Source organism: Rhinatrema bivittatum, chromosome 2 (genome assembly GCF_901001135.1).
Source record: "Rhinatrema bivittatum chromosome 2, aRhiBiv1.1, whole genome shotgun sequence".
Taxonomy (NCBI): domain Eukaryota; kingdom Metazoa; phylum Chordata; class Amphibia; order Gymnophiona; family Rhinatrematidae; genus Rhinatrema; species Rhinatrema bivittatum.
In genome coordinates this window covers 336,409,180-336,423,347 of record NC_042616.1, presented here as the reverse complement: position 1 = coordinate 336,423,347, position 14,168 = coordinate 336,409,180, and the positions used below count along the sequence as shown (strand labels likewise).

Below are 14,168 nucleotides of genomic sequence, written 5' to 3'. Positions count from 1 at the left end.
AAAATCAAGGAAGCAGTGGCACAATTGAAGGATTATCTTGAAACCTGCTAGCATCTGTCTGCCAGCACCTCAGACCTTCAGTCCTCTGGAAAAAAGTCATTGAGGCAGGGTTCTAGATGTCCCTTATACCACCTGAGGAAATACTATCTTCCAGTAGTTAGGGCGAGATCCCAACATGCTGCACCTAGAGCCTGCATATGGTAGCTGCGCACCCCTCGGCCTTAACCAGTCCCGTAGTAGAGCCCTACTATGGGTTTTGACTGGCTGCAAGGGAGCCTAAGCCAGCCACCTGTGCCTGCAACAAATGACCCCCCAGTTGGAGGCTGCCTGCAGTTGTTTGCAGACCGTTGGCTGACTGTTACCCTGGATCAATGGGTCCTGTCTATCGTTTGTCGGGGAGACTGAATTTCCAAAGGGTCCATCTGAAATCTCCTCCTTGCCCCTCATGGGGGTTTTCGGTGAACAAGCAGATGCTTTGAGAAGAGCTCTCTGCCCTTCTAATGGCTCAAGCTGTCAAACCCGTTCCACCAAGTCAGCGGAGCAGTGGGTTTTACTCCCGGTATTTCCTGATTCCCAAGAAACAGGAGGCATCCATCCTATCCTGGACCTGAGGGCTTTGAACAGATTCCTCATAAGAGAAAAGTTCAAAATGGTTTCGCTGGATGCCCTAATTACTCTTCTACGGAGGGGGGGGGGGGCTGGCTTTGTTCCCTCAACCTGAAGGATGCCTACTCTCACATCGCAATCTCTCCCATCCACCAGAAATACCTCCAATATCTGCTAGGGGAGGAGCACTTTCAGTATTGGGTACTACCTTTCGGCCTAGCATCTGTACCCCGTGTCTTCACGAAGTACCTAGCGGTGGTGGGTGCTTATCTCAGAAAACATTGAGTGCAGGTCTTCCCCTACCTGGATGATTGGTTCATCAAGAGCACCACCAGGTTGGGTGCACTGCAGTCTCTTCAATCCTCCATTTAGATCTTGGAGGCCTTGGGTTTTCTGATCAACTACCCGAAGTCCCAACTGGTCCCTTCCCTGTAGCTAGACTTTATTGGAGCCAGGTTAGACATGGTTCAGGCCTGGGCTTCTCTGCCGTGGGGCAGAGTGCTTACCCTGGTGTCCCTGGCAGGAATGATCTCTGGGTTGTCAGATCTCTGCGCGCAGGATGCTGCATCTGCTGGGCCACATTGCAGCACCTGTCCATGTCATGCCCTTTGCTCAACTGCACATGCTCAGGGCACAGTGGACATTGCAGTCACGGTGGCGTCAGGCCACCCAGGACCTTCGGGTGTGCATCATGGTCACTCCACCACTTCGGGAATCCTTATTGTGGTGGGAGACCCAGTCCAGTTTGGAGGTAGGTGTACCTTTCTTTCCAGGTTTCTCCCCCTCAAATTACCCTCACTATGTATGCTTCCCACCCGGGCTGGGGAGCCCATATCGTGGATCTCTACATCCAGGGCTGATGGTCCATACAGGAGAAGCAACGTCAGATAAATTTCCTGGAGCTCCGTGTGATCCAGTACGTGCTCTGGGCGTTCCGGGATCACCTGGCCAACAGAGTAGTTCTGATTCAGACCGACAGGTGGCGATGAGGCAACTGAACAAGCAGGGAGGCACAGGGTTCCTCCTATGTCAAGAAGCAGTCCAGATCTGGTCCTGGGCTCTGTCCCACAGCATCCTACTTCATGCCATGTACTTCCGGGGACCGAGAATGTGGCAGCAGACGATCTGAGTTGCTCCTTCCGCCCCCATGAATGCTCCTTAAAGCAGAAGGCTGTGGATCAGATCTTCCGCCTCTGGGGAACGCTGGACATAGATCTCTTCGCTTCCACTTACAACAGGAAAGTGAGTCAGTTCTGCTCCCTGTTGAGGAGCGACAGCAAGCCAACATAGGATGCCTTCGCTCACCATTGGGGCACCGGCCCCAATGGCGAGCGAAGGCCCTCTGCTTCCGCTAGTGTTGAAGATTCTCCTGAAGCTCCAGCAAGACCAGAGAATCTTGATCCTGATTGCGCCCTATTGGCTGGGGCAAAATCTGTTTCCCGCTTCTACAGGACCTTTTCTTCTGAGCTCCGATCAGTCTGGGGACCTCCCCAGACCTAATCACGCAGGATCAGGGCAGGCTACACCATCCCAACTTCCAGGCCTTATCTCTCACAACATGGATGTTGAAAGGATGACCTCACAGACTCGAGGCTTTTCGGAAGAGGTGTCTCTGGTCCTAGTAGCATTCAGGAGGCCTTCCACTAGGAAGTCTTACAGTCTGAAGTGGAAGAGTTTTTCAATTTGGTGTCAGGACCACGGTTTGGATCCATTCTCCTGCTCCACCTCAAAGCTTCTTGACTACCTGTTGCACCTCTTGGAGGCTGGCTTGAAGACCACCTCCGTGAGGGTCCACCTCAGTGCTATTGGGGCCTATCACCAAGGGGTGGATGGCTCACCCATCTCGATGTAGCCTCTCATGGGGTGCTTCATGCAAGGCCTGCTTCAGCTCAAGCCTCCGATCCAGCTCCCAGTGGTATCCTGGGACCTTAACGTGGTCTTGGCCCACCTCATGAGGGCTCCATTTGAGCCCCTATGATCTTGTGACCTGAAGCATCTGACCTGGAAAGTCATCTTCCTAGTTGTGGCCATCTCAGCGCACAGGGTCAGCAAACTTCAGGCTTTGGTGTCATACCCACCTTATATGAAATTCTTTCATGATAAGATGGTTCTGGGCATGCATCCTAAGTTCCTACCAAAGGTGGGGATGGAATTCCATCTCAACCAGTCTATCTTCCTGCCCATCTTTTTTCCAAAGCCACATTTGCACCAGGGTGAGTGTTCTCTGCACACCCTGGATTGCAAGAGGGCCCTAGCCTTTTACCTAAACTATATGGCGGGCCATAGGCAGTCCACACAACTCTTTGTCTCTTTTGACAAAAACAGATCGAATTGACTAGCAGATTGTATTTTTCTGCTATACGCAGGTGGGACTGCAGCTTGGGGGCCATGTCGAGGCTCATTCTGTAAGAACCATGGCAGCTTCGGTAGTCCTCTTGCTGCAGTGCCCCTGGTTGAGATCTGCAGGGCTGCGACTCACCTCACATTACTGTCTGAACAATAATGGCTGATGTGGCAGCAGTTTTGGCCAGTCAGTCCTCCGTAATCTCTTTCATCTGTGAAACCCAACTCTCTCTGCCTTGGGCCCCTTTGTTCAGGCTGTCTCCCAGTGTTATAGCAACACTGTGGTTGTGCACTTGTTGAGTGCTGGCTGTCTTATGGTTTTGGTAGCTAGGTATTCACCCATGTGTGAGGACTACCATCCTGCTTGTCCTAGGAGAAGCAGAGTTGCTTACCTGTAACAGGTATTCTCCAAGAACAGCAGGATGTTAGTCCTCACAAAACCCATCCGCCACCCTGTGGAGTTGGATTTCTCCTATGTTTTTTATTTTTCGTGAATTCTATATTACAAGATTGAAGAGGGACCCTGCGAGGACACATGGAAAGTGACATACTGGGCATGCTTAGTGTGCCAGTCAAAGTTCTAGAAACTTTTACAAACGTTTTCCGTACCGGGCTCCATCTGATGATGTCACCCATGTGTGAGAACTAACATCCTGCTGTCCTAGAACACCCGTAACAGGTAAGCAACTCTGCTCAGTGCGCATATTCTATTTTATAAAGGTTGACAATGTGCACGTATTTTTGTTTTTCATTCATATGTTTTACCAGGGAAAAAGGGGCAGTCTAGGGCATTCCGGGTTGGGGTTAAATATGCATAAAGAGGCACGAGTCACTTCTTGCCGACATCGTGACATTTGAGGGCGGGGCTAACAGGCCCCAGGAACTTTTCTGACCTCCATTCTTGGTTCAGCAGCACAAGCAGGTAAAATGCAATAGTGCTTTGAAGTGGCAGCATGGCCCTCTTAAAGGGGCATGAGTCCCTCCTTGCTGATGTAATTTTTATACGTACATTTACGCACATACTTTTGAAAAGCGAAAGTATGCATGCCAATGCTTTCAACCCCCCTTTCTCCATCCCACTTCCCCAAAACACCTCTTCTAGTGCGGGTAAAAGTACACCCGAAATGGAGTTTCCTGGGTACTTTTACATGCGCAGCCTCATATTGATTTTCAAAGGGCTCCTTATGTGCATAAAACAGAGTTTTATGCTTGTAAATCACTTTGAAAATGAAGCTCAAAGAAATTTGTCTATCGGAGACAAACTATCCCGTGAGTATACTACTAGATCAGCAATTCTCAATGTGTGTCACGACATACCAGTGTGTTGCCATGCACTGGCAGGTGTGTCGCATGCTACCTGCGGGCAGCAGGGCCGAAGACAAGTTGTTTAGCTGGGGGCCAGTGTATATGTGTGTGTGTATATTTGAAATCGGAAGGGTGCTTTTGTGTGTGTGGTGTCTATGTGGGACAGGAAGAGTGTGTCTGTGTGTGTGTGGTGTGTATGTGAGACAGGGAGGTGCTGGTGTGTATGTGTGTGTGACAGGGAGGGTGCTGGTGGTGTGTATATGACACAGGGAGGTGCTGGTGGTGTGTATATGGTGTGTATGTGACACAGGGAAGGTGCTGTTGGTGTATGTATGGTGTGTATGTGAAACGGGAGGGTGCTGGTGTGTATGTGAGATAGGGAGGGTGCTAGTGGTGTGTATATGGTGTGTATGTGAGACAGGGAGGGTGCTGTTGGTGTGTGTGAGAGATGGGAGGGTGCTGTTGGTGTGTGTATGTTGTGTGTGAAACGGGAGGGTGCTGTTGGTGTGTGTGGTGTGTTTGTGAGACAGGGAGGGTGCTTTTCTGGGTGTGTATATGTGAGACAGGGAGGGTGCTGGTGTGTGTATGGTATGTATGTGAGACAGGGAGGGTGCTTCTCTGGGTGTGTGAGAGACAGGGAGATACTGGTGGTTGTGTGTACGTGTGGTGTGTCTGTGAGACAGGGAGGGTGCTAGTGGTGTGTGCGTGGTGAGTATGTGAGACAGGGATGGTGCTTCTGTGTGAGTGTGCCAGAGACAGAGCAGGTTTCTGGCTGGCTGTGTGTGTGTTTGAATTTTTGTGTAAGTAAGAGAGAGAGAGAGAGGATTGTGTGATTGAGAGACTGATCAGAGAGGTGACATATGTATGTGTGAGAGAGACTGATCAGGGAGGTGACTGGTGTGTGTGTGTGTGTGTGTGTGTGTGAGAGAGAGAGAGACTGGTTGGGGAGATGATTGGTATGTGAGAGACAGAAACTGGTCCTGAGGGTGTGACTGGTGTGTGTGTGTGTGTGTGTGTGTGTGTGTGTGTGTGAGAGAGAGAAGAGACTGGCTGTGGACCCTATGGAAGTGGACTGTGAGGACAGCTTCAGCAACTACTGCTGCTTGGCCTCCAAGGGAAAGGAGTAGGAGAACTGCTGGAGAGGGTAAGTAAAGGTGGCTTTTTAAGTTAATTTTTCTTTATCAACTGCCATTTTAATTATTGTGTATTATGTGATGTGTCTGCCGTTTTGAAATATTTTATTGGTTTTTGAAGAATTTTTAAGATTTTTTAATTGTTAGATGATGTTCTGTTCATCAGCTGTTTTGAAAAATTTATTCATATAGTTTTACAACTATTTCTGTCTGGGAATCTATAACAGTTTGGCTTTTTCTGTTTTCCTAATTGAAAGTGTATTGGTGTTTAATATTTGTAGTGTTGCCTTTTTATAGGTAGGGTTGTTCCATTTGAGTGCATACCATAATGTAGGTGTAACGTTGTGCAGATTAGTTTGTGTACATTATTGCAGATCCTGGTATTATGTTAGGTGCTATATTTCTGTTTACATTCCCCCTGTTTTATACTGCATGCAGAGTGTCTTTTTTCGGTTTCCATTCCTGTTTCTGTCTCCATATTTGTAATTTGCAATCTTTCTGTACTTGGTGAAGGTCAACTTGTGTGTATGACCGAGGTGAGGTATTTAACTAGCATGTAGGTAGTAAAATACCTCACCTTATTTGCTGTGTTTTCTCAATAGGACTTGCATTGGTGGTGAACTGCTGTCTTTTTATAAGTAGGGCTATTGCACCTGGTAGTAGAGGGAGTTTGTGTTGCTGCTATTGAGATAACACCAGAATATATTTTTTGTATAGTGAATTGTACAGGGGATGTTCTAGTTCTGCTTTATACCCATTGCTGAGGTTCAGGGGGGGTGGTGGAGGTAAGGTTAGCCTTGTGACTGTCATGTGTTCAGCGTGTCACTCATTTGGGAGCTCTCTATCAGGTGTGTCCCGACAGAAGAAAGGTTGAGAACCACTCTACCAGATAATTTTTAAATAACTGTAAACTAGAAATAGAAATTGATTAAGGAAAATTCACAACCCTAATATTCTTCTACCAAGAGAAATTCTGTATAGAAACATAGAAATGACAGCAGAAGAAGACCAATAGTCCCATCCAGTCTGCCCAGCAAGCTTTCACACTTATTTTCTCATACTTATCTGTTACTCCGACCGCTGAGTTCAGGGCCCTTATTGGTAGCTTTTTGATTCTAATTTCCTTGCACTGATGCAGAGAGCAGTGTTGAAGCTGTATCAAACTGAAGTATAAGGCTTAATGTTTGAGGGTAATAACTGTCATATCGAGCAAGTTACCCCGATGTTTGTATACTCATACTGCTCAGATCAATGCCTTGTTAGATGTTGTCTAAATATAAATCCTATTTTCTTCATTCCCCTGCCATTGAAGCAGTGAGCTGCGCTGGATATGCTTTCCAAGTGAAGTAACAGGCTTAAATTGGTTCGGGGTAGTAACCGCCGCAACAAGCAAGTTACTCCCACTCTTATTTGTTTACCCAGACTGTGCAATTCAGTCCATGTTGGTTGTTGTCTGAATGTAAATCCTATTTTCTTCATTCCCCCCTGCCGTTGAAGCAGAGATTTACGCTGGGTATGCATTGAAAGTGAAGTATCAGGCTTAATTGGTTTGGGGTAGTTACCGCCGCAACAAGCAAGCTACTCCCACGCTTATTTGTTTACCCAGACTGTTCTAACTTGTTTGTTGTTGCCTGAATGAAATCCTCTTTTCCACATTTCCTCTTGCCGTTGAAGCATAGAGCAATGTTGGTTGTTGACGCATAGAGCAATTCTTGAACTTTCATCAACAAATCAAACTTTCTTTAGATACAGTGTTTTTAAATGTATCCATTTCTCCCATTTTAGTCTGTGCAAAACAGCAATAGAAGAACACACAGAATCACTCTGAATTTGTTGAGACTCATTTCCATGTTAGCCTTGTAAGGATTGTGTGCTAGGAAGAAGATTTCCTTAAATCAAATCAGAAATAGTCTGCCAGAGGATTTGTAAAGTAATGTTTTCAGGGGGCACCCACACACCTTGGAAATGGCGTATTCCACCGCTGAGGCACCACTTGCAGACAAAACTCTTAGAGAAGTTTCACCTTTCCCCTTTCCGCCTTGTCCAGAGGCAGACAGGAGTTCTCCATTGAGGGAGCTTTGGCAGGAAGGGGGTTCTCTGAGCCAGCGCTCTCTGTCTCTCCATTGCCACAGTTCTTGTCAGATATGAAGACCTGAACTGCTGCTTCTGTATAAGATTAATCTTGCTCCCAGCTACATTCTACTGTAATCGTTTGAGGAATGGCCTAAATGCTGTCCATAAAGATATCTTTTCAGCATCGTTGGAATGTATACCATCATCAGACACCATCTTTGTTAGCAACTGTGGTGCATCAGTTCTGTCTCAGTTGATTTTTTTCTCTGTTTTAAACTCTTGGCCATTTCTTTGTCATTGCCCCAGACAGCTCGCTGCTTCTCTCTCTCTCTCTCTCTTCATTAGCTATGTTTGGAATGCACAGTATAAACTTAGTCTGTTACTTATATAATAAATGCTTCCTTAAACATCCTTTCTGTTTTCCTCCCATTTTAGCCAGGAGCTGTTCTACCAGATACTTATTTTGACTTTGGGAACTTTGGCGTTTTAAGATTATCAGTAAGTATAGTATTGTCTCAGATCCTGTTGTTTTATATGTTGCATTTAGATGGGGGGATATAATAATGAACAATGTTATGTGCAGGTATGTCCTTCATATGTGCTAGTAAGTGTGTTCATAAGATGATAAACATTCTTAATGATTCTTAATGATTCTGGATAAAACCAGAAAAGATAAAAGGGCCAGTAACCTAATGAAAAATGGAATGTTTGCCCTACTTGTAAAAAGAAATGAACAATGTTATGTGCAAGAATGTCCTTCATATGTGCTAGTAAGTGTGTTCATAAGATGATAAAGGAAGAGGTAGTTCATAATTATATTTTATGAATGAGTTAAGGGCCTGCTCGGTAGCAGTGCTGTACACTGCCAGGCAGAGGAGCCGAGTTCAGTACCCAGGTCAGGCTGGAGCTGTTGCAGTCTCTCAGTCATCGCTCAGTGATGACCCCTAGTAACCAGATTTAGGGTCCACATTTGCCAGGGTCTGGAGGGGGAACTGTGTGGTTTTGTTTTGGGTTTTTTGGGGTGTGTGTGTGTGGTTGCTGCAATGACTGGGCCAAGTTTGAGAGAGGGATATAAAAACAGGGAAAGCACCCTCCTCCCTCCCCGCCCCCTGCCTCCAGGTGATTGTGAATGAAGGCTCATGGCGCCTTTGCCCCAATGAGACTGGTTCCAGTTGAATTGGAAAACCAAAGAAGTGAGAGAAAACGGCTGGGCCAAAAAAAGAAGGATCTTGTGGAGGACCTATTTACCCCCAGAGCAGCTCACAGAATAAGAGCTCCGAGACAACAAAAATCGAGATTTTTTTATTCTAAAGAGGAAGGGGAAAAAAAAGCGAAAAAGCCATTGAATATGCTTCTGGCAAACGTTGTCCAGACTACATGCATGGACATAAGGTCTAAGACAAACTGATCAATGGGGATAAGGATCTGCCTAGAGCTTGAATGCTAACCCAGGGAGATGCCATATTTGCGCTCATATAGGCAGCTCTTCCACTGCAAGACAAAACTGATGAACACACAGTGATTCTATTTACCTTCCCCCTATGTGGGCATTATGGATCTGCCAGGTAGGCAGTTAAAGGAGGCAGAACATAATGGACGTCTGGCCTCCCATTCCGCCTAACCCCCTCTGTGTGATAGTATATTTTTATGCAAGTTTGGATGACAAGTGTGCAGAGCAACAGTGTTTGGTTTCTGTCAATACCTGTTTCTAATAATTCCCAAACAGAATGTTAGGAATTATTAGGAAGGGAATGGTGAATAAAACAGAAAATGTCATAATGCTTCTGTATCGCTTCATGGTGAGACCGCACCTTGAATACTGTGCACAATTCTGGTTGCTGCATCTCAGAAAAGATATAGTTGCGATGGAGAAGGTACAGAGAAGGGTGACCAAAATGATAAAGGGAATGGAACAACTCCCCTATGAGGAAAGACTAAAGAATTAGGACTGTTCAGCTTGGAGAAAAGATGGCTGAGGGGGGATATGATAGAGGTGTTTAAAATCATGAGAGGTCTAGAACGGGTAAATGTGAATTGGTTATTTACTCCTTTGGATAATAGAAAGACTAGGGGGCACTCCATGAAGTTAGCATGTGGCACATTTAAAACTAATCGGAGAAAGTTCTTTTTCACTCAATGCACAATTAAGCTTTGGAATTTGTTGCCAGGGGATGTGGTTAGTGTATTCAAGACACATAGATTATTTTGCTTTTGGGGAATTCATTTGTTTGGACTTCTTTGGTTATTTTCCCTACTATATTCACGCTATCACTAGTGGGAGGGATACTATATATCATGGTCATGTCGGCATATCATTAACAATTAAACATTTCACTTGGGGGGACAAGGAGTTTAGATAAACCTCCCACCTTCTCTTTCAAGACCACTCCATTTTTTCAATATACTTTTCCAATATACAGGTTTGGTAAACTAAGTTTCTCAGATGTGTCAAGGTAGGTGGGTCAGAAGATAGCCATTTCTGTAAGATACGTTTCTTTGCTAATAATATTGTCAATCTACACCACCATTTAGTATATCTATTAGGGACACCCCTCATGTTATCTCATAAATATACATTTACCACCAGTGGGAACATTATACCATTTAGCCTATGCAGATATCTTTGAACATTGCTCCAAAATCTTTGGAGAGCGGGACACATCCAAAATTGACGACCCAACGTGCTTTCCACCTCTCCACATTTCTTGCAATGCCCCGTCTATAATACCAAATCTTCTAGCTGCTTTAGAAGACATGTAAAACTTGTGAAGAAATTTAAACTGAGTTTCCTTAAGATTAACACTGAGAGATTGTTTGAGCTCGTGAAAAGCACCCAGCATAGTATGCCAAAGTCAATTTGATCTCCAGTTCTTTATTCCAACCCTCTACAAGTCCCCAAAACTGGACATGGTTTGCTGCTTATGTAGGGTCTTGTACCAAAAGAAGACTGTGTGTGTACTCGGGTCTTCTAAGTCTAAGAAATCTGATAAAAGCCCCCAAGAGGGCTTATAAGGATCAGGTAATGATATATTGACGAGCTTAAAGACAGTTTGGAGACACAAAAAACCAAGATTGGTGGCCTAGAAAATTGCATTGTTTCCCAGGAAATGGTAACTGATCATCTGGAAACTGAGATTACTAATATAAAAAAGGGAAATGGAAGCCTATTAGACTGCCTAGACTGATACCAAGAAAATAGAAGTAGAAGGAATAATCTCAGCATCATTGGGGTCCCAGAAACAGTTAAGAATTCTAATTTAATGCACTTAATTCAGGAATGGCTTCCAGAAATGATTGGTCTCTTGCTAGCCACTGAGCCCATCAGAGTAGAAAGGGTGCATGGTGTGCAGCAACTCTCTCAAAATATTTCAAGACCAAGATCAATTTTAGCAAAAATGTTGAACTTTGCAGATAAGATGAAGCTTCTTACAGCTTATAAAAAAAAGATATAGTACTGGCCCATTGAAATACAATGACTTGTGAATCGGTTATTTACTCTTTTGGACAATAGAAGGATTAGGGGACACTCCATGAAGTTAGCATGTAGCACATTTAAAACAAATTGAAGAAAATTCTTTTTCACTCAGTGCACATTAAACTCTGGAATTTGTTGCCAGAGGTTGTGGTTAGTGCAGTTAGTGTAGCTGGGTTTTAAAAACAATTTGGATACGTTCTTGGAGAAGAAGTCCATTAACTGCTATTAATCAAGTTGTCTTAGAAAATAGCCACTGCTATTACTGGCATCAGTACAATGGGATCTATTTAGTGTTTGGGTATTTGCCAGGTACTTGTAGCATGGATTGGCCACTGTTGGAAACAGGATGCTGGACTTGATGGACTCTTGGTCTAACCCAGTATGGCAATTTCTTATGATCTTAGTGCAGTTAGTGTAGCTGGGTTTAAAAAAGGATTGGATAAGTTCTTGGAGGAGAAGTCCATTACCTGTTATTAATTAAGTTGACTTGGAAAATAGCCACTGCTATTACTAGCAACAGTAACATGGGATAGACTTAGTTTTTGGGAACTTACCAGGTTCTTATGGCCTGGATTGGCCACTGTTGGAAACAGGATGCTGGGCTTAATGGACCCTTGGTCTGACCCAGTATGGCATGTTCTTATTTTATAAAAATAATCTCCAACAGCCCCTGTTTCCTGATATTTCAGTAAGCTTTTGGAGAATATTCAGAGCAGTCTTACCTGTCTTATTTGGCTGTCTGAAATTTGCCCAATCAGTGCAGCTAAAAGTCTGTGCATTGTGGGACAGCATGGGTACTTGGGGCTGCCCCGAGAAGAGGCATTTCCAGGAGCATGTTCAGGATTGGGGGAAGAAACGTACCTGCCTAGATTGCATTTTAAAGCCTTTGCATTGCTTTCAAAGCCAAAGTATGTGTGCATTCTCACTTTGAGAATAGATGAAAAAACTGTGGGGGAAAAATACAAACAATATGAAAATGGATGTATAAAGATTATAGATCAAATACATATTCAAAGTGTGTAGACTTGCAATTTACTGGTGCTGCGAGTGTTGTCACAATATAGAAGTCATCTTGTACTCTGGATCAGGCAGTACAGCTAAGGTTCTGATAATGAGAAAAATGAATCATGGGGTTGGATTTAGATTTGGAGTAGCGAAATCTAAAATCCAATGAACCAGTCAAGCTAAACTGCTTTCGAATGATCTGAATGTTGGGGTGAGAACTTGTGGTAATGTGCAGAATATGAAACGTGGGATTGCGGCGGGGGGGATATCAATTATCGGTCCCAGCTGGTACACATGTTGGTGCTAGTGTTAAAAGTCCTGGTTGTTTGTAGGAGCCAGCGCCTCTGTATGATCTAGCTATGCTGGCCTTGGACAGCCCTGAAAGTGGTTGGACAGAAGAGGATGGGCCAAAGGAAGGACTTGCTGAGTACATTGTCCAGTTTCTACAGAAAAAATCCGAGATGCTGAAGGACTACTTTTCACTTGAGATTGATGGGGTGAGATCTTTTCCCTTCATTTGTTTCATTTAAGAGCACATTCTTAGGTCTTACCTGCTGATACCTTCTCATTGCAGCTTCACAGAAATAACTTTGTTCAACATGAAACTCTTGGTTCTGGTTTTGTTTTTTTTTGTTGTTTTTTAGTAAATTTTATTCACTATCACTATTTTTTAAATATTTTTATATAGTGGAGAGATTGTATATTGGACTGCACACAACAAACAGATAAGTTAGAGCAGGAATGCAGTAAATGAAAACACATATCCTAGATATACAGATAGTTAAGGGAGTCCCCTTCCTGAAAGAGTTTACAGTTTATATGAGACGAGATGGAGAGATCTGTGTGAGATGAAGATGAGGTAATTTGCTAAGGGATTGCACTGGTAGACTAAACTGAATGGGCAGGGAGTATTTCAACTTGGTGAATGTCAGTTTGAGTCTTAAAGGAGAAAGTTTCACTTGCCCCCTAGGTGCAAGGTCTATGGATACTTATATACATGGGTAGTTCCTTTTGAAAATTAGCTACAAGGTATGCGGGAACAAAAGTATTTGCAGACCTTGCATCTGCTATATCTGCTGGGCAAGAACACGCACAAAATTTGAAATCAAATCTATGCCTACATTTTCCTGGTCTATTTTGTCCATGGGTAAATAAAGCTGTCTAGTGTAATAGTGGAACCAGTCAGATACATTTACCTGCTTGGAGGGGTGCAATTTTCACCCCTGCTGATCTAGCTGGGGAACTCTAGTTCCAGCTAGACCTTTTGAAGATTAGTCTCTATAAGGGCAATGTGCCTTCAGGAAGGTGGAAAGGTGTGCATGTTAGACTGTTATAGCGAGGGGAGTGATTTCCAGAGATCAGGGACAGCATGGTATAAGAAAGAAGCAAAAGTGAGCTAAGGGGACAGACAACAGAGAGCCCTATGCAGAGCACAGAATGCAAGGTCTGAGATATAGGAAGGGCAGAGATGTGAGACGCTTGAATTTAATGAGGAAGGGGCTGGGGAGGAAGCAGAGACAAATGTGTTTAGTGCTTGTTTCTTTCAATAACAGATGTGCATATATTCCCAAGGTGTAAACACACTTTTTGTGAAAGTGTACATTTTATTAACAGGAGGGAAACCTCACAGGATTACCGCTTTTGATTGACAACTATGTCCCCCCCTTGGAAGGCTTGCCATTGTTTATCCTGCGTTTGGCTACAGAGGTAAATTAGCAGATATCTCAGTTTCTTTGATTAACTACTAATAGCTTGTTTCTTTCATATACTGATTCAACTCCCCAGCCTTTTTTTTTTTTAATTTTATTTTTTTTTCCTAATACTCAAGATTATTGCTGTGCTGCTCTCTCTCAGCTCCAAATGCCTTCAAACTGGGCCTCAGTCTTTGATGCAGGCCTCTCTATTTGATCCCACTGAGCCCATCCATTAATGCTTATGATTATGGGTGGGGGAAGATCATGTAATATGAAAATGAATATAATAGACAATTTGTCCCTGGTGAAGAGCAACTGACTGACAGGGTTGACACAGGGATTCGGTTTTCTAGTTGTGTGTCTGACTCTGAATAGGTGGTGACCAAAAGTTATAATTGTTGGGAAAAATCTGTAGTAGCTAGTGGGAACACTATTGATGGTTTAATTCAGTGTCCACATCCCTAAAACTAGTATCCCGGCTGGCACAAATTGAGTTCTAGGTGTCATATTTTTCAGAGAGACTAAGATACTGAG

The 14,168-nt window shown here is 44.0% G+C and overlaps 1 protein-coding gene across 1 annotated transcript in view; it reads left to right on the top strand.

Moving 5' to 3' along the window:
* Positions 1-14,168, top strand: part of MLH1 (mutL homolog 1) — a 180,564-nt gene that overhangs the window by 138,028 nt on the left and 28,368 nt on the right. The window contains 4 exon segments of the mRNA XM_029589829.1: positions 7,896-7,921; positions 7,924-7,958; positions 12,273-12,437; positions 13,555-13,647. Coding sequence (XP_029445689.1) covers positions 7,896-7,921; positions 7,924-7,958; positions 12,273-12,437; positions 13,555-13,647 — 319 coding nt within the window.